General features: G+C 49.9%; 9 protein-coding genes across 11 annotated transcripts; 6 read left to right on the top strand and 3 right to left on the bottom strand.

Moving 5' to 3' along the window:
• Positions 1 to 117: 117 nt before the first annotated feature.
• LOC6615785 (benign gonial cell neoplasm protein) lies at positions 118 to 5,435 on the top strand. Of its 2 annotated transcripts, none has more exons than XM_032714396.1 (5): positions 118 to 1,623; positions 2,915 to 3,268; positions 3,323 to 4,288; positions 4,350 to 5,031; positions 5,087 to 5,435. In XM_032714396.1, the coding sequence occupies exons 1-5, from the start codon at positions 129 to 131 to the stop codon at positions 5,220 to 5,222; spliced, it is 3,633 nt and encodes a 1,210-aa protein (XP_032570287.1). In that variant the 5' UTR covers positions 118 to 128; the 3' UTR covers positions 5,223 to 5,435. The 2 variants fall into 2 exon arrangements, with proteins under 2 accessions (XP_032570287.1, XP_032570288.1); XM_032714397.1 differs by lacking the exon at positions 118 to 1,623 and adding an exon at positions 2,715 to 2,789.
• LOC116800317 (partner of Y14 and mago) lies at positions 1,880 to 2,836 on the top strand. The gene has a single exon (XM_032714404.1). The coding sequence runs from the start codon at positions 1,917 to 1,919 to the stop codon at positions 2,529 to 2,531; it is 615 nt and encodes a 204-aa protein (XP_032570295.1). The 5' UTR covers positions 1,880 to 1,916; the 3' UTR covers positions 2,532 to 2,836.
• A 41-nt stretch (positions 5,436 to 5,476) lies between the features above and the next one.
• LOC6615784 (protein 60A) lies at positions 5,477 to 7,159 on the bottom strand. The gene has a single exon (XM_002040118.2). It carries the CDS (start codon positions 6,955 to 6,957, stop codon positions 5,590 to 5,592), a length of 1,368 nt encoding a protein of 455 aa, XP_002040154.1. The 5' UTR covers positions 6,958 to 7,159; the 3' UTR covers positions 5,477 to 5,589.
• A 465-nt stretch (positions 7,160 to 7,624) lies between these two features.
• Positions 7,625 to 11,460, top strand: LOC6615783 (U4/U6.U5 small nuclear ribonucleoprotein 27 kDa protein). Its single transcript, XM_002040117.2, has 3 exons — positions 7,625 to 7,763; positions 7,828 to 8,124; positions 9,894 to 11,460. The coding sequence occupies exons 2-3, from the start codon at positions 7,883 to 7,885 to the stop codon at positions 10,225 to 10,227; spliced, it is 576 nt and encodes a 191-aa protein (XP_002040153.1). The 5' UTR covers positions 7,625 to 7,763; positions 7,828 to 7,882; the 3' UTR covers positions 10,228 to 11,460.
• On the top strand, positions 8,344 to 9,447 carry LOC116800316 (eukaryotic translation initiation factor 6). The gene has a single exon (XM_032714401.1). It carries the CDS (start codon positions 8,620 to 8,622, stop codon positions 9,355 to 9,357), a length of 738 nt encoding a protein of 245 aa, XP_032570292.1. The 5' UTR covers positions 8,344 to 8,619; the 3' UTR covers positions 9,358 to 9,447.
• Positions 11,461 to 11,611: 151 nt separating the features above from the next.
• LOC6615782 (thioredoxin-related transmembrane protein 1) lies at positions 11,612 to 13,609 on the bottom strand. Of its 2 annotated transcripts, none has more exons than XM_032714400.1 (4): positions 13,280 to 13,609; positions 12,915 to 13,076; positions 12,683 to 12,857; positions 11,612 to 12,516 (listed from the first exon to the last, which is right to left on the bottom strand). In XM_032714400.1, the coding sequence occupies exons 1-4, from the start codon at positions 13,450 to 13,452 to the stop codon at positions 12,037 to 12,039; spliced, it is 990 nt and encodes a 329-aa protein (XP_032570291.1). In that variant the 5' UTR covers positions 13,453 to 13,609; the 3' UTR covers positions 11,612 to 12,036. The 2 variants fall into 2 exon arrangements, with proteins under 2 accessions (XP_032570291.1, XP_002040152.1); XM_002040116.2 differs by having other exon boundaries at positions 11,612 to 12,495; positions 13,280 to 13,607.
• A 225-nt stretch (positions 13,610 to 13,834) lies between these two features.
• LOC6615781 (synaptosomal-associated protein 29) lies at positions 13,835 to 15,094 on the top strand. Its single transcript, XM_002040115.2, has 2 exons — positions 13,835 to 14,196; positions 14,266 to 15,094. Exons 1-2 carry the CDS (start codon positions 13,929 to 13,931, stop codon positions 14,850 to 14,852), a joined length of 855 nt encoding a protein of 284 aa, XP_002040151.1. The 5' UTR covers positions 13,835 to 13,928; the 3' UTR covers positions 14,853 to 15,094.
• Positions 15,095 to 15,280: 186 nt separating this feature from the next.
• Positions 15,281 to 17,140, top strand: LOC6615780 (inactive peptidyl-prolyl cis-trans isomerase shutdown). Its single transcript, XM_002040114.2, has 3 exons — positions 15,281 to 15,444; positions 15,519 to 16,263; positions 16,338 to 17,140. The coding sequence occupies exons 1-3, from the start codon at positions 15,386 to 15,388 to the stop codon at positions 16,893 to 16,895; spliced, it is 1,362 nt and encodes a 453-aa protein (XP_002040150.1). The 5' UTR covers positions 15,281 to 15,385; the 3' UTR covers positions 16,896 to 17,140.
• LOC116800318 lies at positions 17,129 to 17,613 on the bottom strand. The gene is made up of 2 exons (XM_032714407.1): positions 17,390 to 17,613; positions 17,129 to 17,335 (listed from the first exon to the last, which is right to left on the bottom strand). Exons 1-2 carry the CDS (start codon positions 17,538 to 17,540, stop codon positions 17,142 to 17,144), a joined length of 345 nt encoding a protein of 114 aa, XP_032570298.1. The 5' UTR covers positions 17,541 to 17,613; the 3' UTR covers positions 17,129 to 17,141.
• Between the last annotated feature and the right edge of the window lie 786 nt (positions 17,614 to 18,399).

The raw sequence follows: 18,399 nt of genomic DNA, 5'->3' as shown, positions 1-18,399 counted from the left end.
TGTGTTCCATTCCGCCATTTTTCTATTTTCACGACGGTGGCAATAACGGAACTTGCATTCGACGCGCGCAGTGCGGCGCACTTTGCTTGATTTTCTGTTCTGTTTCTTCTGTTTGAATCTTCGCCGAAATGAACCACATCATCCAGGACAAGTACATTCCGCAGCAGCTGCTCTACTTCTTGGCGGGCCGGCGCTGCTGCCAGCAGTTCCCTTGCACATTCCGCACCAGCGAGCACGAAGCCTTTGCCAACAACGCTCGGTCCTTGGGGCTGCGATCGCAGGTGGTCCATGTCAACGGTAATAGCTGCGTGAAGGTGTACAAGCAGGCATGTCGCCACTACCTGGAGGAGCCCAAGGCACTGGTTTTGTCCTCGGGCGCCACGCTGAACATGTTTACGCTGCTGAGCAGAAAATCCTTGATGGGCAAGGAGGATTTGGAGCTATACGCGGACCTGGTCTCCATGAAGGCCAATGCATCGAACCTGCCGTCGCTGCATCTGCCGCTGCCTGCCATACGTCCTCCTAACCTGCGCTTCTGGACGGAGGCGCAGCTGAATTTCCTGACTACTTTTCTGGGTCACTCGCTGAGCGACGAGATCTTGCAGTCATTGTACGCCAATCGGGTGATCGTCTATAACGCCGCGCTCTGCTGGGACAAGTCCGTGTTCCTGCCCCTGATCATTCTGGACGACTGCCGGAACAAGAAGTCCAACGTCAAGATCATGTGCATCGAGCGGCAGGGCATTCTGGCCACCTACAACAGCCAGCGAATGGCCAACTTCTTCGGCGAGCAGCTGGGCGAGACGGTGGGCATCCAGTTGCCGTACTTCAGCGCCGTTAGCTCCAGCACTGTTATCATTTACTCGACGGCCCAGTACTTTTTGCGCTCGCTGGCCAACCAACAGTTCCGCAACCTCAGTCACCTGGTGGTGAACGATGTCCACCTGCATGATCCCTACACCGACATCCTGCTGAGCGAGATCCGCATGGCGCTAGGTAGCCATCAGAACCTGAGGGTGGTGCTGCTGTCGCAAATGGAAAACCCCAAGAAGTTCACCGACTTCTTTGGCGAGGGATTGGACCTGAATATGATTAAGCAACCGGAGGTAGCACCCCGCGTCTCCTACTTGAATGACCTGCACAGCTGCATTGCCCTGGCCGGCATCCACAAGAGTCCGGACATCTACAAGGAGATTCCGGAGTCTTTTCGAGCCAACAATCCGCGCAACGAGCAGATGGACAAGTGCCTGCAGGCCTACGGAGAGTTGGGCACGGACGCCGCCCTACGTCCCTTCCTGTACGCCGTAAACTACGACCTGGCTCCCGTAAACTACCGCCACTCGCTGACCGGCAAAACGGCGGTGCACATCGCCTCCGAGCTGAACAAGGCCAATCATCTGCGCCTGCTGCTCTTCATGGGCGCTGATCCCTACATCGTGGACCTGTTCCAGCAGAGCGCCATATCCCTGGCGGCCATGAACGGCAACCACGAGTGCATCGATGTCCTGAACAGCTACAGTCTGCACGGTTATGTGGTGAAGAGCGCCAAGCCGGATTTCGTCGACTACGATCTTATCATCGACATCATGTATCTGCTGCGCACCAAACCGGAGTATTCGCCAGGTGAGTGTGCTTTTTCGTAGCTTGTAGAGCATATTTAGTAAGTTATTAGGGTCAAAAATGGTTTTAATGGGTAGTAAGGGTTATCTAGGCGAGAAAGGAAGTGTTTAGCATTCATTCAAACTACGATTCAAAAAGTGCGCGTTGGAACGGCTGAGTAACTGATTCTGCAAGCTCGATTGCGATTAATCGCGCTAAAATTCGAGCTCGCCGCGCAAAAAGTTATACCCGCAATGGCAAAACTATCGATTAGTATCGCCTGGCGAGTGGGCATTGTTTTTTATAGAAGCAGCAAGATGAGCACGTACCTACAGAGCAGCGAGGGCAAGTTCATCCCGGCCACCAAGCGGCCGGATGGCACCTGGCGCAAGGCGCGGCGCGTCAAGGACGGCTACGTGCCGCAGGAGGAGGTGCCGCTCTACGAGAGCAAGGGCAAGCAGTTCGTGGCGCAGCGCCAGGCCGGAGTGCCGCCTGGCATGTGTCCCCTGGTGGCCGCCGAGTCCAAGAAGGAGCGCGAGAAGCAGGAGCGCACCAGGGCCAAGAAGCAGGAGAAGGAATCCGGCAGGCAGCCAAAGGCGCCGGCGCCCGGCGTCCTGGTTATGCCGCCCAGCATGTGTCCGCAACCCAATGTCAGTCAGCAGCAGCAACAGCAGCCCTCTGGCAGCCGGGACATCAACTCGATATCCAAGGCGATGGAGGACACCCTGAAACTGGACGCCCCCCAGGACGCGGTGGACCCTGCCAAGCAATTGAAGAAGCTGCGCAAGAAAATACGGGAAATCGAACAGATCGAGAGCAGGATCCAGGCCGGCGAGCAGAAGAAGCTAGACAAAGACCAGCTGGACAAGGTGAAAAAGAAGTCGGAGATCCTGCGCCAGATAAAGGACTTGGAGAGCACGCCGCGCTCATAGCCCACTGCTCCAGCTCCAGCACCAGTCAACTCAGATACTGCTGAGTATATCCTCTCACCTCGTGAACAAATCACCGACCAGAAGTCGCGCCGCCTCTGCACGAAAGAACACATACATGCCTATGTCTGTTGAATAGTTATATTAGTTTTAGCCGAAGATGTCAAGCCATTTAGTAATATCGATCTATTTTAGTAATGTGTGTCTGTCTTGAAACCTAGTTTATACGAATGGAGAATCGCTGCGTTTATTTATGTATAGGTAACTTTGTAAATCAGATTTAATAAATTAAACCCATTTGAAGCGAACGCTCACAGGCTGCTCTTTATCAATAACCTCCATGTGGAAAGAATGAGAGAAAGACTACTACCTTTTCCTATTTTCAGGCAACATCCTCATCATCTTGCCCACGTATTACCACATTGTCAAGCTGAACTACATGATCCTGAGCCACTGCCTCACTGGCAGCCTGCAGGAGTGCTCCATATTCCTGCTGTACGACAACATGAGGAATGACTACCTCCAGGCGTTGGTCAACGCCAACGATGAGACCGTGAAGGTGGTTCTGGCCACGGATATTATCGAATCGCTCTGCCTGAAGGTGCCGTTTAAGTACCAAATAGACACCGCCTGCCGGCTGAACAACGTTTACGATATCACGAGCTGCAGCGGCGATGATCGCTTCGAATGGGTGGCCAAGGACGCCCTTCTACGAAGGGACCAAATCCTTCAGCCCAATAGTAAGTACTCGTCATACATAGCTTACACTAACTGATGCACTGCGTTTTCCGTAGAAGGGGATGTACAATGCTTCCGTCTGATAAACAAGGAGGCCTACGAAGAGCTTGGCGAGACCAGTCAGCCAAGCCTGCAGACTATGCAACTGGACAAGATCTGCCTGGCGGTGAAGCTACTCTCGCCCAATACGATTATAAGCGAATATCTAGGTACTACCATCTCACCGCCACCGCTGATCAACGTGCACCATGCCGTGCAGTTCCTTAAGAAAATAGACGTGCTCGATGACGCCGAGGATGTGACCTGGCTGGGCTGCCGCCTGATGGACATCCCGGTCTCCTGTCAACTCGGCCGCATGCTGATCTTCGGCATCCTGCTGCGCTGCCTGGATCCAATTCTCACGATTGTCAGCTCTCTGTCGACGGCGGACCCGTTGGGCATTCCGTTTACCGAGGACATCGACAGCTTGTGGGACAGGTTCACCATCTACATCCAGAACAGCATCAAGAAAGAGCGGACCTACCTGTCCGACAATCAGTTTTCCGATCACTTCATCTTCGTGCGCTTGTACAAGGAGTGGCAAAACCGAATGCACAACAGGACTCCGCCGTTATACCTTAAGGATGAGTATGAATTCGTACTGAATGGTCTGATGGAGCAGCTCACCTCCATTCGTTCCGAGATCGTGAACTCGTTGCGGGCAGCCAATTTGATTCACAGCCGAGGTAAGCTGTCCATGAACAATCTCAACCAAATGTCCTGCAATTGGCACATGGTTAAGGCAGCCCTCACGGGCGGAATGTACCCCAACATCTATGCCGTGGACACTAGGAAGAGTTCCCTAAAGTCGGCCTTCTCCGGGAACATTTCCATGCATCCGAACACCGTGCTCCGCGATTTCTTGGAGCCACTGAATATTTCGGCCCAGAGCTTCCGCACACCGTGGATTGTGTGCAACAAGCAGAAGAGCCACATTGTGTACGCCACCCTGGTCGTTCCTCTGGCTGTTGCCATGTTCTCGGGTAAGCTCGAATGAATTTGATGTTATATCATTCTGGTTATCATTCATTTTGTATTAATTAGGACATCCACGGATTCGCCTCTCGCCGATCTGCGACAGTGAAATGAGTTTGACCGATCGCAACGTGAACGTCTTTATAGACGAATGGATCTGGATGGTTATGTCCAAGGCTACTGCGGAGATGGTGATGCGCACGCGCTATTACTTCTTTAGAATGTACCACGAACTGCTGAAGCACTGCAGCGAGCTGGACATGTGGCGCCGCGACTCCGAGCCAGTTTCCCAATACACCTTGCTGACTGAAACGCTATCGAAGATCTTCGAGAGTGAGGATGGGTTCGTGGGCTTCTTCAAGCCTCCGTCCATAACCTTTCTACCCACTCCCCAGCTGCCATCCTTGTACCTCCTGTCCGTTAACGCCAACTTCAGTTGGGCTAGGGAAGTGGAGGAGAACATGCTGCCGAAACCCCATCATTTCAATTCGCACTTCATCGAGAGGCAGTTCTTCGTGCTCTACGCGGGCGGCAACTGCGAGGAGTTCCACAGCAGGTACACGCCAGCCTTCATTGAAAGTGTCCTCGGCAAGTTTGTCAGGCCCATCGACACGCCCAACCGACATATCTTTTTGATCCTGTATAGAAAGGATCCCGATATCATGCTCAGCATTAGCCGAGCCAAATTCGTCAATGGTGTGTTTATGCTGCAGGAATACTTCCGAAACAACATTCCGGTGTTTGAAATTTTGTAAGTGCAATCCCAATTGCGGAGAATACTCCAGTCTAATGTGGCTTCCTTTCAGAGATGCGTGTGTGTCGTTGAATGTGCAGACACCAGTGTTTGATGGCCGCCTGATGTCGGCGCTCATTGACAAGCGTGTCGGCAACTTGATTATGGAATTGTTCGCCTTCCGCCACCACTGGATTCACAAGCGATAAAGCCTGCTTCCTCCGAAGAAGCGTGCCGAACCAAGTAGGACTTGATTGTGCCTTTTATTGCTGTGGAGTGACTGTTAATTTTAAATGAGAGCTAACCAGAATCAAAACACGTACTTCTAGTACCATATTGCATCGTTGTTTAGAAATATTTGAAATGTGCATCCCAATCATGGTAGATGTGAGACAATAAAGAAGTATCTTTTAATACGCAAATCGGATAACTAGCCACAAATGAAACTCCTCAAGAGGCAAACTTCAGTTAGGTACAGCGCTGTATATTTTTGTATAAAAATATTCGAGATTAGTACAGAGATGGACATCTACACAGAAATGCTTTATAGTGCTTAGCCTAAGTGGTAAATTGGATTCAATGGCACCCGCAGGATTTCACAATCATGTTTCTATACTTTTTCAGGTTCACATTCTCGTCGTTCAGGTGATACAGAACGGGTAGTGCTCCCAGCCTGGTCGGAGCGCAGCAGGGCTTGGGTACCTTCTTGGGCTCCAGCAGGTGGACCAGAGTCTGGACGATCGCGTGGTTCGTGGCGTTCATGTGCGCGTTGAGCGGGAAATTGCACTCGCCGCTGCAGTAGAAGGCGCCGTAGCCCTCTGGGGCGATGATCCAGTCGTGCCAGCCCAGATCCTTGAAGTCTATGTACAGGGTCTGCATCTGGCAGCTGCGCGTGCTCTCCATGGGTTCCAGCAGCGGCACGTTGTTGGGCGACACCGACTTCTTGCGCTTGCGGGGATGGCTGGCGCTTCGCTTGCTCCTGTGGTGGCTGCTGTGGGCCGTCGCCTTGATCAGCTCCGGTCCGCGGAAGAAGCCGATCATGAAGGGTTGGAACTCGTCGTCCACCTTGCGGTGGATCAGCCCAATGTCGTCTAGCTTCACCTCGCGGTCGGGTCGGTTGACAGCGTGTGCCCCAATGTAGATGCCATGATTGTCCTTCGACTTGACCAGCCACTCGTGCAGGCCCTCGGTTACGTTGAGCTCCAACCAGCCCACGTAGTCGCCGGTGGTGTTCACCGAGGACAGCGGCTCCATGGTGTGCTGGCCCAGGGTGCCGGTGCCAATGGCGTAGACCGTGATGGTGAACTCCCTGTTGGCGGTCAGCCACTTGCCCTCGTTGGCGTTCTGGTAGATGCGCAGCTCGGCCATCACCAGGTAGTTGTCGTTGGGCACATTGGAGACGTCGAACCACAGTCGCCGGCCGTGCTCGTGACGCAGTTCGTCCACGTTGTGGTGGCGCTTGTTCAGGAAGGTCATGATGATGTCGCTCTCGTCGATGGCCCGCTTGTCCAGGTCGGTGATGAAGTTCTTCTGCTGCTCGCCCTCATCCTCCTCGAGGTCGGCGCTTCTCCTAGACCGATGGCCATGTTCGTAGGCGTCGTCCTCATCCTGATCGCTGAGACCCTCCTCCGCCGTGATGCGGTGGTAGACGTCCAGCAGGAACTTGGGAGCCGACTTCCTCAGCGATAACTGGTGGCTGCTCAGGTGCGTCGGCCGTTCGGCGATGCCCAGGAACTCGAGGATCTCGTACGAAACGTCCAGCTTGTCGTCCTCGCTCAGCACCCGGTGCATGATTGTTTGGTCCTTGCCGTTGTCTATGTAAATCCCCGACTGGGTGGCCTCAACGGCCGGCGGCGTGGTAGCCACGAACATGAGCAGAACCATTCCGAGTCCCAGGGAAGCGAGCACTGCAACGGCCTCCGAGGTGTTTCGCAGTCCCGACATTATATCGTGTTCCGGACGGATCGGTTGCGATCGCTGTTTTTCTATATCTACTGCGCTATCCACTTGCGATAGCTTCAGATGTACAGTGGCATTTAGTTGTTTATTTCGAGAGTTCCAGCGAACCGCGGGTTCTGAAAATTCTGACGCACTTACGGATTGTTGTGTGTATCTTAATCTTCAAGATGCATTTTCTTTCTATTTCGCGGGAGTTGGCAGTCCCGCGTCTTGGAAAATGAATCGGTCTTGAAGATCGAACTAGAAGATCCACCATAGTAGTTCATTTCAGCTGCGATCGTGAGCAAATATGAGGTTTAATAGTTTTTATAAAAGAGAAACACTGTGGAAATGTTAAAAATAAAGGGTTTATATTTGCTGGGTTCGTAATATGTTTATATGCATTTTCAAACTATTTATAGATCAAAGGATTTGTCATTATGCATTTATTAAATTTATAACAGTCCAGGCTTAAGTTGAAATATAATATAGGTAATGATATTAAAAAATAATAAATTGCATATAATTTGAAATATGTACGTAGTTCATATTCAAAAAAATGATTTAAATATTCGGTATATCGCATACATAGGACAGATTTTTATCGACCATCAATCGATATCCGATAGGTGGACGTGTTTTGCCCTTGCATCGCATCCCTCGCATCTTCATCCGCATTCTGCATTCCTCATTCCGTTTCGGCGTCGCGGCGAGATAACGCGCGTTATTTATTTCGTTTTAGTTTTAAGTTAGCGCGTTTTTACCCACCGCCGGTGTCGCCCAAATAATGCTAGACACAGCCTAGCGCAACGGTGAGCGGGATGCGTGCGGTGTAGTGGGAGCTCATAGTCTAACATCCACTCAAATCCACTGCAGGCAAACCATCATCAATCACTTAAACCGCCACACAAGCAGAGACCGAAACGGAGCCATGGGCCGCAGCCGTAGTCCCGCCTCGCCGGCGCACAGGAGACGCGAGAAGGAGAGATCCGAGCGAAAGAAGCGCAGGGAGCGCCGTTCCCGGGAACGGGAGGCCATCGGAGTAGCGCCCGCCGGAGGATCCGGATCTGGAGGCGCCGGTCGCCGCGACCGGGAACGGGATCGCGACCGCAGTCGCAGCCGAGATCGGGAGCGGGAACGGGAGCGCGATCGTGCGCGGAGTCGGCGATCTAGGTGAATAACAAAGTGTAGTGTACCAAACGCCAACCACGATAAGTATAAAACTAGTCACTAAAATCGGGGATGTGGGTCACAGTTCAGGGGCGTGCTGGATAAACGTGAAATGGGGTTTTAATAGGAACTAATATCTATAAGTTTAGGATAGGCTTAGGGAGTGCTTGTGTAGATTTAGGAACATATTCCTACACAGGGGACAATTGACCCCTCAAACCCCCGAAATCTACGTTCAGAACTTGTTTATTTACCGACGAGTATCGATAGACCCGCACTTCGATAGGCAGGCAATCGATGGCTATGCAGCTCTGGCGTCCCAACATCAAAAAATTACCACGTGAAGCGAAATTGTGCGAATTTCATCACGACATTTAAATTGATTTCCGGACATATAAACAAAATCCAAAACTCATCCGGCAGCAGGCTCAGTCAGGCCAGTAAATCCGAAAAGAGAGCAACCAGCAGGAAAAGAGAATCCACGTAAATACAGAGAAAATGGCTCTACGCGTTCAATTCGAGAACAACGACGACATCGGCGTCTTCACCAAACTAACCAACACATACTGCCTGGTGGCCATCGGCGGATCCGAGACCTTCTACAGCGCCTTCGAGGCGGAGCTGGCCGAGACCATCCCGGTGGTGCACGCGAATGTGGGCGGCTGCCGGATCATCGGCCGCCTCACCGTGGGCAACCGCAACGGCCTGCTGGTGCCCAACTCCACCACCGACGAGGAGCTGCAGCACCTGCGTAACAGCCTGCCGGACGCCGTGAAGATTTATCGTGTGGAGGAGCGCCTGTCCGCGCTGGGCAACGTTATCGCCTGCAATGACTATGTGGCCCTGGTGCACCCGGATCTGGACAAAGAGACAGAGGAGATCATTGCGGATGTGCTCAAGGTGGAGGTCTTCCGCCAGACGATCGCCGACAACTCACTGGTGGGCTCTTACGCCGTGCTGAGCAACCAGGGCGGCATGGTGCACCCCAAGACGAGCATTCAGGACCAGGACGAGCTGTCGTCCCTGCTGCAGGTTCCCCTCGTGGCCGGAACAGTGAACCGGGGCAGCGAAGTGCTCGCCGCCGGCATGGTGGTCAACGACTGGATCTCCTTCGTGGGCATGAACACCACGGCCACAGAGATCTCGGTGATCGAGAGCGTCTTCAAGCTAAACCAGGCACAGCCCGCCACAGTGACGACCAAGCTGCGTGCGGCCCTCATCGAGGACATGTCCTAAGCGAAACTGTTCGCACTTTCTACTTGATATAAGGATTATCTGTTATCTTCTACATTTCATTTAAGAAATACAAAAAACGAAACAAACAAAGTTGCTGGGAGATAAGCTAGAGGAATAGTTTAGGTATTCTCTGTTAGGAGCTGTATAAATGGATTCAGAAGGCGGATTATTGAGGGAAGTGTAGTTTTTACATTTTTATAGGGATCTTGAGCTTTATTTTAAAACATAGAATGAAATTCCTGGGCAGATGCATATACAAACATCACCCCAAGCCAGTTATTTTAGGCCTTCAGATGATTGCCAAAATCTAGACGTAAATAAGATCTTTAATGAAGCCAACCGACCGGTTGTGAAGTGTCGCATTTCGCGTAATTAAAACTTCATATTGCACAATCGGGTGCACAATGCCCAAGGTCGCCCCAGTTATTTCCCAGGCTCGTTGCAATTCGAATGCAATCAACCGGCCGGTCCTGTCACTCAAACGAAATCTATAGAACACTCACCACTCACGATGCACACACATTCATGGTTTGCAGATCGCGGTCGAGGGTCGCCGGAGGAGGAGGCGGCGGCGGAAGCAGCGGCGGCAACAGCAGCTCCGGACCATCGACGTCGCGAAGGACGACGAGGAACAATGCGGCGGCCACAGCTGCCGACCGGCCCAAGATCAACGAGGCGGACCTGGAGGGTAAATCGCCGGAAGAGGTCGAGATGCTGAAGACAATGGGATTCTGCACGTTCGACACCACCAAGAACAGGAAGGTCGAGGGCAACGATGTCGGAGAAGTGCATGTAATCCTCAAGCGAAAGTACCGCCAGTACATGAATCGCAAGGGTGGCTTCAACCGGCCGCTCGATTTCGTGGCATAGCAGTGCCTAGCAGCAGCCGTTGGCGTTGTCCTTGCAATTGCCATTGCCAACGCCATCGCCATCGCAGCAGTCATCCTTTACCGTTGCCCAACTAGTTTGCTTCGCTTTTTTACTTGTCCGTGCCCAATGGGCAAAATGGGCGGCGGACGAAGACCTGCAATTTTATGCAATAGACCGGTTTACGAAATTCAGCCAGCTTTTGGCCCATCCAAATTTCCACGCACCCAGCTAGTTCAGCACGAGGACAGCCTCGCCACACACATACCTCAATTAGTTATTTAGTAGTCTAAGCCTGAAGTGCGCCTTTGTTATAGAGTTGGCCGCCAGGTTAATTTTACAACAAAAGTCTGGGGCTGAAAGCCAGCCATCCCAGCCGTTCTCGGATGGCGAATCTGCTTTCAGCTGCAGTCGACGACGCACGACGATTGCTTTTTGAATATTTCAAAGTAATTAACAATGTTTTTGTTGACATCTCGCCATTTTGTACGCATACGAACGAATTAACTGAAGCCAGCCTGAGAAACCCAAATTCACAACAGCAAAATTTCCAAACTCACACACAGACAATTACTTAAAGTATTTGAAAACTTACCACAGCCCGAAACGCACTATCCACATCCAGATCCCCATCCCGATCCTGATCCCCCAACCGCAACTGAAAAGACCTCCCAACAAACTTCCTCCATACGCTGCAATAGTACAAGTTTTACAACCAAACAATATATATCAAATATATATTTAAATATAGAAATTATATATACACACACACCACAAGTACCTTACCCCGCAACCCCCGGAACGAACCCAACAATAGCCATAGCAATTTGTTGAAAGAACTATTATTTGTTGAACAATCAAAATGTAATTAATCCAGTTAATTCCGATTTCAATCACAAGTGCCAACAGATCAGGCAAGCAACGCTGAAGATGAATCACGTTTGATACAGATTACAGATATTTGTATAATCACTCTTTTGTACTCTTTTATAAGATAGTAGGCATGAATATTTGTACGCCTCGACGAGCTAACTATTTTAAGCCACCGTTTCAGTTACCCATTTCTTTGCGTTTGGAAAACAGCCACATGTATTGGAAAATTTGAACCATTTTGGACCAGCACCACCCACACACATCTTATAACAATTATTTGTAGTTTTACACACACGAAATTGCAGGGATTTTGTCTTATTTCATATTCTCCTACAATAAACTGATAATAAATTTGTAAAACCATTAATGTTTATGTTGTTTATGTGGTGTTAACTATGATTCTAAAGAGTTCGAATGAAACAGATGGGTTTTTCACTTCTAATATACATAATACGTGCATATGTGAAATTTCTTCCAACTTATTTAGAAGCGCAAGGTAAACAAAAACAGTTTAAATTGTTTTGTTTTTATTATTGTGTAATACGAAAATTTAATACAATTTGCGATTGAAGTACAATTACAAATGAAATGCTTAAGAGAAATGAATTGTGTGGAAATCAAGTTGAACACAAAATACAATGCTTGGCCAAAGGTAAAAGAATACGACTAAAGTTACATTTAGTTATTGTTACGCTTGCTATCGCTAAATGGATTGCAATTTTGCTTTACAATATTATGAAATACATGGGGCGCCGTTTTCCGGCTAGGATTAGGAGGGGAAACGATCGGTTTTGTGCGCGAAGGCAAAGCAGACGGAATCTGTCCGCTCGAATGATGCTTGGGTAAGAGGTTGTGTTTCTTTCGATTCAGTGTGTTAGTCTTTTTGTTGCCGCTTCTGATGTTCGCTAAGGCTGAAGATCCGCTGGGACCCCACTGCACCTAATCGCCTTTGCGGGGCTTGCGCTTGCGCACTTGCTCCGTCTTCTCGGGCGCAGCATCGCCGGCCTGCTTGGGCTCCGGCTTCTCTTCCTTCTCCGGCTCGCTGTCGGCCTGCTTCTCTTTAGTGGCCAGATCGCCCGCCTGCTCCTCGCTGTCCTCTTCCTCGTCGTCGTCCTCCGGTTCCTCCTCGTCGCTATCGCGTTGCTCGTCATCGTTCTCCTCGGCTTCGCCATCATCCTCGATCTCCTCGGTTGCCAAATCCTCCAGGCCCTCGGTCAGATTGTCCTGGGACTCGGAGAAGCTCTGGCGCTGAGACTTCTTGGGTGGGTAGACAAAGTCCACAAGGCACACGAGCAGCAGCCCCAGGGCAGCGCCCACGAAGATGGTGGCGATGGCGAAGAGGGCGTAGGAGCCCCACGTGGGCAGTCCGTATTCCTCCTGCAGGCGTCCGTTGAAGTCCTTAAAGAGTTTTTGCGTGTGCTATTAGTACATGAACCCAACATACAAGACAACAGCAGAGAGCAAAGACCAGAGTAATGAGTGATGGGCGGCAATCTTTGTTGGGTCACCGGGATCAACCCGCTGATAAGCTTCCGCTTATGTCTCATGCAGTGAACCGATGCGATAATGGGCTAGGTGAACGTACCTTCAGAGTGTGCGACAACTTGAAGAAGTAGGACAGCACGGACATGTGGGTGGTGTCGGGCTTCTTCCAGGCGGACAGCGGTTCGATGCTCTGCCACTGCTGCTTCTTCACGAAGTAGAGGAGGGCGTCGCCATCACGGGCTCCACGATACTGCCGGAACTCGCCATCTTTTACGCTGGAAATAATTGACGTGGATTACGACGATGTGTATTTCATGGGTTAAAAGTCTTACTGGTAAATCGTGGGCAGGGCGGTGACAAAGAAGCGTCCACTGAGCGAGGGCGAGGTTGTCACGTCGATCTTGGCCACCTGCACCTGGACATCCTTAGCCACGCGGGCAAACCGCTCCCAGGTGGGAGCCAGGTTCTTGCAGGCCGGGCACCATGGAGCAAAGCTGTGAATGCAGGGAGAAACATATGTTAAGCACAGCTGCCGATGAGTCATCGTCGCCGCAAAGGAATGTATGGTATTTTAAAGAATGAAAGAAGCAGCTTGCCGGCTGGAGAAAGCCGGCGCACCACGCCCCTTTACGTTACGTCAGGGGCAGCGGGGTTTCATGTGGGTAGGGACTACTCAGAGCCACCCTTTCGCACTCACAACTCGATCATCCATTCGCCCTGGAGCATCAGGTGCCAGTTGTCCTCGTCCAACTCGATTAACTTGCCACCTGGCTGCAGTCCTGACTGCGCTGCTGCCGCCGACTGCGCCGTCGCCGCCAGCAGAAGCAGCGCCGCGCATGTCGCGGCCACAAAGTGCGATGTGCTATGCATGTGGTGATGTTCGGGTGCTTTGCTCCGCCGATTCGTGTCCTGAAACCTGTGACGTTCAGCTACGACAGTTTCTTAAATTAAACTAAAGCTTCCGTCTTGGTCAGTTCCAAAAAGTTATAGAAACTGCGACGCCTGCTGGAAAATTGACAGAAGTGCTGGTTCGATATCCGTCAGAGATGGCAAGCCGCTTTTTTCCCCGCTAGATCATCGGTTGGGGGATTCAGTCGGTATTGGCTTTTTTATTTATTAGATCAAGCTTAAAGTTTTCTTACATACAAATTTAATTTTTATCCTATCTTTAAAATCATTTCTTATAATAATTTAGAATTTTTTTATAAGTCGAATGACCTGCATAAAACTACTACATTCGTACCATCGCTATTGCAATCGATAACTCCAGACAACAACAAAGAAAATAAAAGTTTACGAAAAAACAACAAAATTCGACATTTTGGAAGTTTCCCTCGCCTCAAGAAATGGCCCATAACTACCTGCAGCCAGTACACGATCACTTCGATGACGTGGACAGATTCGAGGACGTGGACGACGACCTATTCCTGCAGAACAAACGGACGGGAGCAGCCAAAGTGCCGCAGCAGAGGAGCACCAATCCTTTCGAGATGGATGACGATGACGAGGAGGAGATAACCTCGTCGCCATCGGTGGCCGCACAGCGACTGGCGTATGCTGAGAAGCGAAGGGCCATTGAGCAGCGAACTCTGGACTCCACCAACAAGAGCTTGGGTAAACAGGGTGTCAATTGCCAGCCAATTAAGGGGCGTTATTGATGCATCTATCTCCTTCAACTTGCAGGTCTGCTCTACGAAACCCAGGAGGTGGGCAAGGCGACGGCCGTGGAGCTGGCCAAGCAGCGGGAGCAACTGGAGAAGACATCACATCAGCTGGACGAGATCAGCTCCACGCTGCGCTTCAGCCAGCGCCATCTGACTGGCCTGAAGAGTGTCTTCGGCGGCCTCAAGAACTACCTCTCGGGCAACAGGGACCAACCACCCACCGCGACTGGTTCCCCCACGGGCAGTCAGTCCTCCCAAGAGGCCAATAGCAACATTAACCTGGGTGCCTGTGGCGGTGCTAGCCCCTCGGCTCCGCTTTCACCGGCGGAGCGTTACGACAATCATCCGGTTAGCCAGCTGCGTGGTGATCCCAGCAGCACCTACCAACCCCAGCGGCAGGCGGCCAATCCCTTCCAGGCCCAGATCGATTCCAATCTGGAGGAGATGTGCAGCAACCTGTCGGTGCTGAAGATGCTGGCCACCGATTTGGGTGGCGAAATTGAGTCGCAAAACGAATTGCTGGATAACATGAACTACAAAATCGAGGATGTCGACTTGAAGATCCACAAGCAGAACAAGGACATGAGCAAGCTGCTGAAGAAGTGAACGGCGAGCATTCGCATACAATTGTATTGATCATTGCTTAGAATAGCCCTCCCTCAATATACAAATCATAGCCATACCATATCGCACGGTGAGCACTACTCAAGGCCATTAAGAATGCATTCCTCATTATGTTTCCTAGTTTTTTATTGTTACACACACCAAAACAATTCTCTCAATGGAGTGCTCGTAGTTGGAGAGCGATAAGTGTTCAGTTTTAAATAAAAATTCATATATAAAAGCAAGTAAAGCTATCTGGCCTTGGGTTGGAATACATTATACATTTTCGAAAGATATCTCGAGTTGCAGAGCTCGCGCCTTCTGTAATGTCTCGGAATAAAGATATATAATTCTTTGTTTAGGCAATTTGATTTGAATTCGATAACTTCCGGACAAAAGGACCAATCGATATCGCTAAAGTTACCGAACAATCGAGCCAGTTGATACCATCTTTTCTACGACGCATCCAAAAGAATAGCGCCAAATCAGCGAATTCCGGAGTTCGTTCCGTAAATAATCTGTAAATTTTGGCGATAATGGGGGAAAACTTCGAATCGTACACCCCACAGTTGCTCAAAAATCCCTTGTCCTATTCGTGAGTACTAGTTACGTATTAAAGTCACTCATGAGCACGTGGTTGTAATCACGAACTTGCAACTCCTTCTGCAGGGATCTCGTGAAAAAGGGCGTTGAGTTCGAGGTCGACAATTCGCACCCGAACCATGCCAGGGATCTGGGTCTTGACAGCGACAGCGACTACGAGGATGCGCTGGATGTGGACGGTGAGGAGCTACGTTCCCCGTGGACATATTCCTTCGACGAACTGCGTGCACTGATGAGCGAGATCGACGAAAACATTTACAAGCGGATCACTCGCACCGGTCACGTGGATCGGGAAGCGGTGCCGAACAAGGCTAGGGTCTCGGTTCGGTACAGTGGCTACTGGGAGGGAGAGACTGCTCCCTTCGACTCCTCCCTGCTGCGGGGCACCAAATTCGAGTTTGAAACTGGCCAGGGAACGGTGGTTGAAGGCCTGGAGGCCGCCGTGCGCAGCATGCGCCCTTACGAGCAGGCCGAGTTCATTATCTCCTACAAGCTGCTCTTCGGAGAACTCGGTTGCCCTCCGCGGATCAAGCCCAAGGCGGATGCGCTCTTTAAGGTGGAGGTAATTGACTACTCGCTCATAGGAGATGCGAAGGGCATCGACGCTATCCCCCAAGAAGACAGCGACAAGTTTTATGTGGTCTATCCCAAGGCTGTGGACTTGCACCTACATGGCAAGGACTCAGTGAAGCGTGGACGCTATCGGAGTGCGGCAACTGCCTTCGAACGGGCGGTGAGCTCACTGAACTACTGCCGATTGGCCAATGACGAGGAGGAGCGCAAGCAAACTGAACTGCTTATTACCCTGAACGTAAGTGGCCAACTAGAAGAGCTTGCAGGGGCAGCGTTCTCGACTAAGCAGTTGATTCCATTTTTCCTTCTCAGCAAAACCTGATGATCGTTTACAACAAGATGGACAAGCCGAAGCGCGCCTGCATCATGATGAAGGCCTTACGGCACCTGACCCTGGGCAATCCGTCTTGCAAGGCGCTCTTCCAGGAGGGACGCGCCCTGGCCGCTCTGGGCGAGTACGACTTGGCCCGCAACGCTTACCTGCACGCGCAGGCCAAGCAGCCGGAGAACAAGGAGATCAGCGATGAGATTATCAGCATGAACAAGAGAATCAGCAAGTATGAGGAGGCCAGTCGCGATATATGGGCACGTGCCCTCTCGTTAAATAACTCAGAGTCAGACGTCCGCAAAACTCCTGCTCAGCTGGAGAAGGAGGCAAAGGAAAAGGATTTCAATGACAAAATGGAAGATTTGATTAGGCGGTTCAAGAACACTTCAAATCAACAAGTGAGCTTTTCACGTAAATCTTACTCGAACGCTCAGTTCGACACGACTTGCAAATTGGCCAAGAAACACAACCTGAAGCTTACTTTGTCTCCCATCCAAGAGGATGTTCTGACATTGTCTAAGCCGGATGTCAAGTTCGCTTGAGCTCCCAGTATTTCATAATTAATAGCTTATTCCAAAAAAGGAAACAAACCATACCAAACATGAAGGTAATTTAGTTCCCAGTTCTAGAAGAGCAGTATCTTTATTTCGATATTAGCAACGTGAATATCGTAATCCCAGACGAATGTCAACGTTTTTTGTTATCTAGAGCACCGTAAACCTTAAGTCGTTACACACTACAATAAAAGCAATGTACGGCAGCTACATAATCCTCAGGTACCATTTAATCTACTTTCCATTGCTTTGCTCGAATTCCTTGGACAACTGGCGATGCAGGCACTCCAGGCACGCACATCCTTTGACATGTCCAAGTGTGGGCTCCACGATATGAACCTCCTGCAGCTCAAAGCTGTCGGAGTCGTAGCTCGTAAATGATTCCGATTTCACAAACTTGCAGCACACGCATATACAACCCAAAATGCCTGGGAAAATGAGAAAGTTAGAGGATTTTGGCTAAGAGCAACTGACATCCGTACTTAAGGAGGCTATCCAAAGAATAAGCAGCAGGAGCGGACAGAAAAAACTCCTGGCCATAGGTAGTTCGCCCGCACTTAAGCTTGCTGTTCCATCATCAATGCCCAGGATGTTTTGAATAAATGTTTCCTCTTGGGATTTCGTATCCGCCATTTTCTCGAAGAAAGTTTTTTTCACTTAAACCAAAAGAAGTCCTGGTTGGACCAGCTTTTTGATCACCTCCAAACCTTTTTAGTTAAACGACTGACTGTCTATGGCTAGCAGCTAGTTCCTAATTCAAAGCTTCGGATTGTTCAGTTTCGCAATAGATTAAAAAACAGTTGTGCCGCCCTGATGAATGTAAATGTGTTTTTACGAGACTGTATTTTCAATTCAAAATGAATAGGGGCTCAAAAAAATGAGATATTTTATTTAATATTTATAAAGTGTTTAATTCACACAGACTCCATTTTTGACCACCGTGCACCATTTGTAGCCGTCGAGTCGTGTTGCACCAGATTTGTACAGAAGAGCAGCCAGTAAAATTAAAATAATAGTTTTTTTCAGCATCATTTTAGCGTTTATATTGTTGATTAAGCGGATTATATTCATAAAATGAAGTTTCTGTTTGCCGTGCCTAAATATGTATGGAAAATCAATTGGAAACCCCATTTTCACTGTCTTTATTCCGTTTATAACACATTAAAAATTGTACAAAGTATAAGCCAAACAGAAAATAGGCTATTCAATAATTACTTTTTGCCACTACCCATCTTTTTAATAGAAATCAACGGACAGAAAAGCCTTCAAAGGTTATTAGTTACAAAAAAAATGTTCAGAAGTGGTTTTGAACCCCTGCAGTTGGGATTTGTAGTCGCACGCTCTACGCTCTACGCCACGCAGGGTGCGCGCCGCGGCTAAAAATGCCTCCAGTTGAACCAGGCCAAACCGGTTCTGAACCAGTAAAAGATTCTCGCTTGAAGTGAAATTTAGACAGCGCGTATGAAAGAGCGTCCATGGCACTCTGCGTTGA

The sequence above is a fragment of the Drosophila sechellia genome, chromosome 2R (genome assembly GCF_004382195.2).
Source record: "Drosophila sechellia strain sech25 chromosome 2R, ASM438219v1, whole genome shotgun sequence".
NCBI lineage: Eukaryota > Metazoa > Arthropoda > Insecta > Diptera > Drosophilidae > Drosophila > Drosophila sechellia.
The sequence above is the reverse complement of the archived record's forward strand: the minus strand, read 5'-3'. Positions and strand labels throughout refer to the sequence as shown.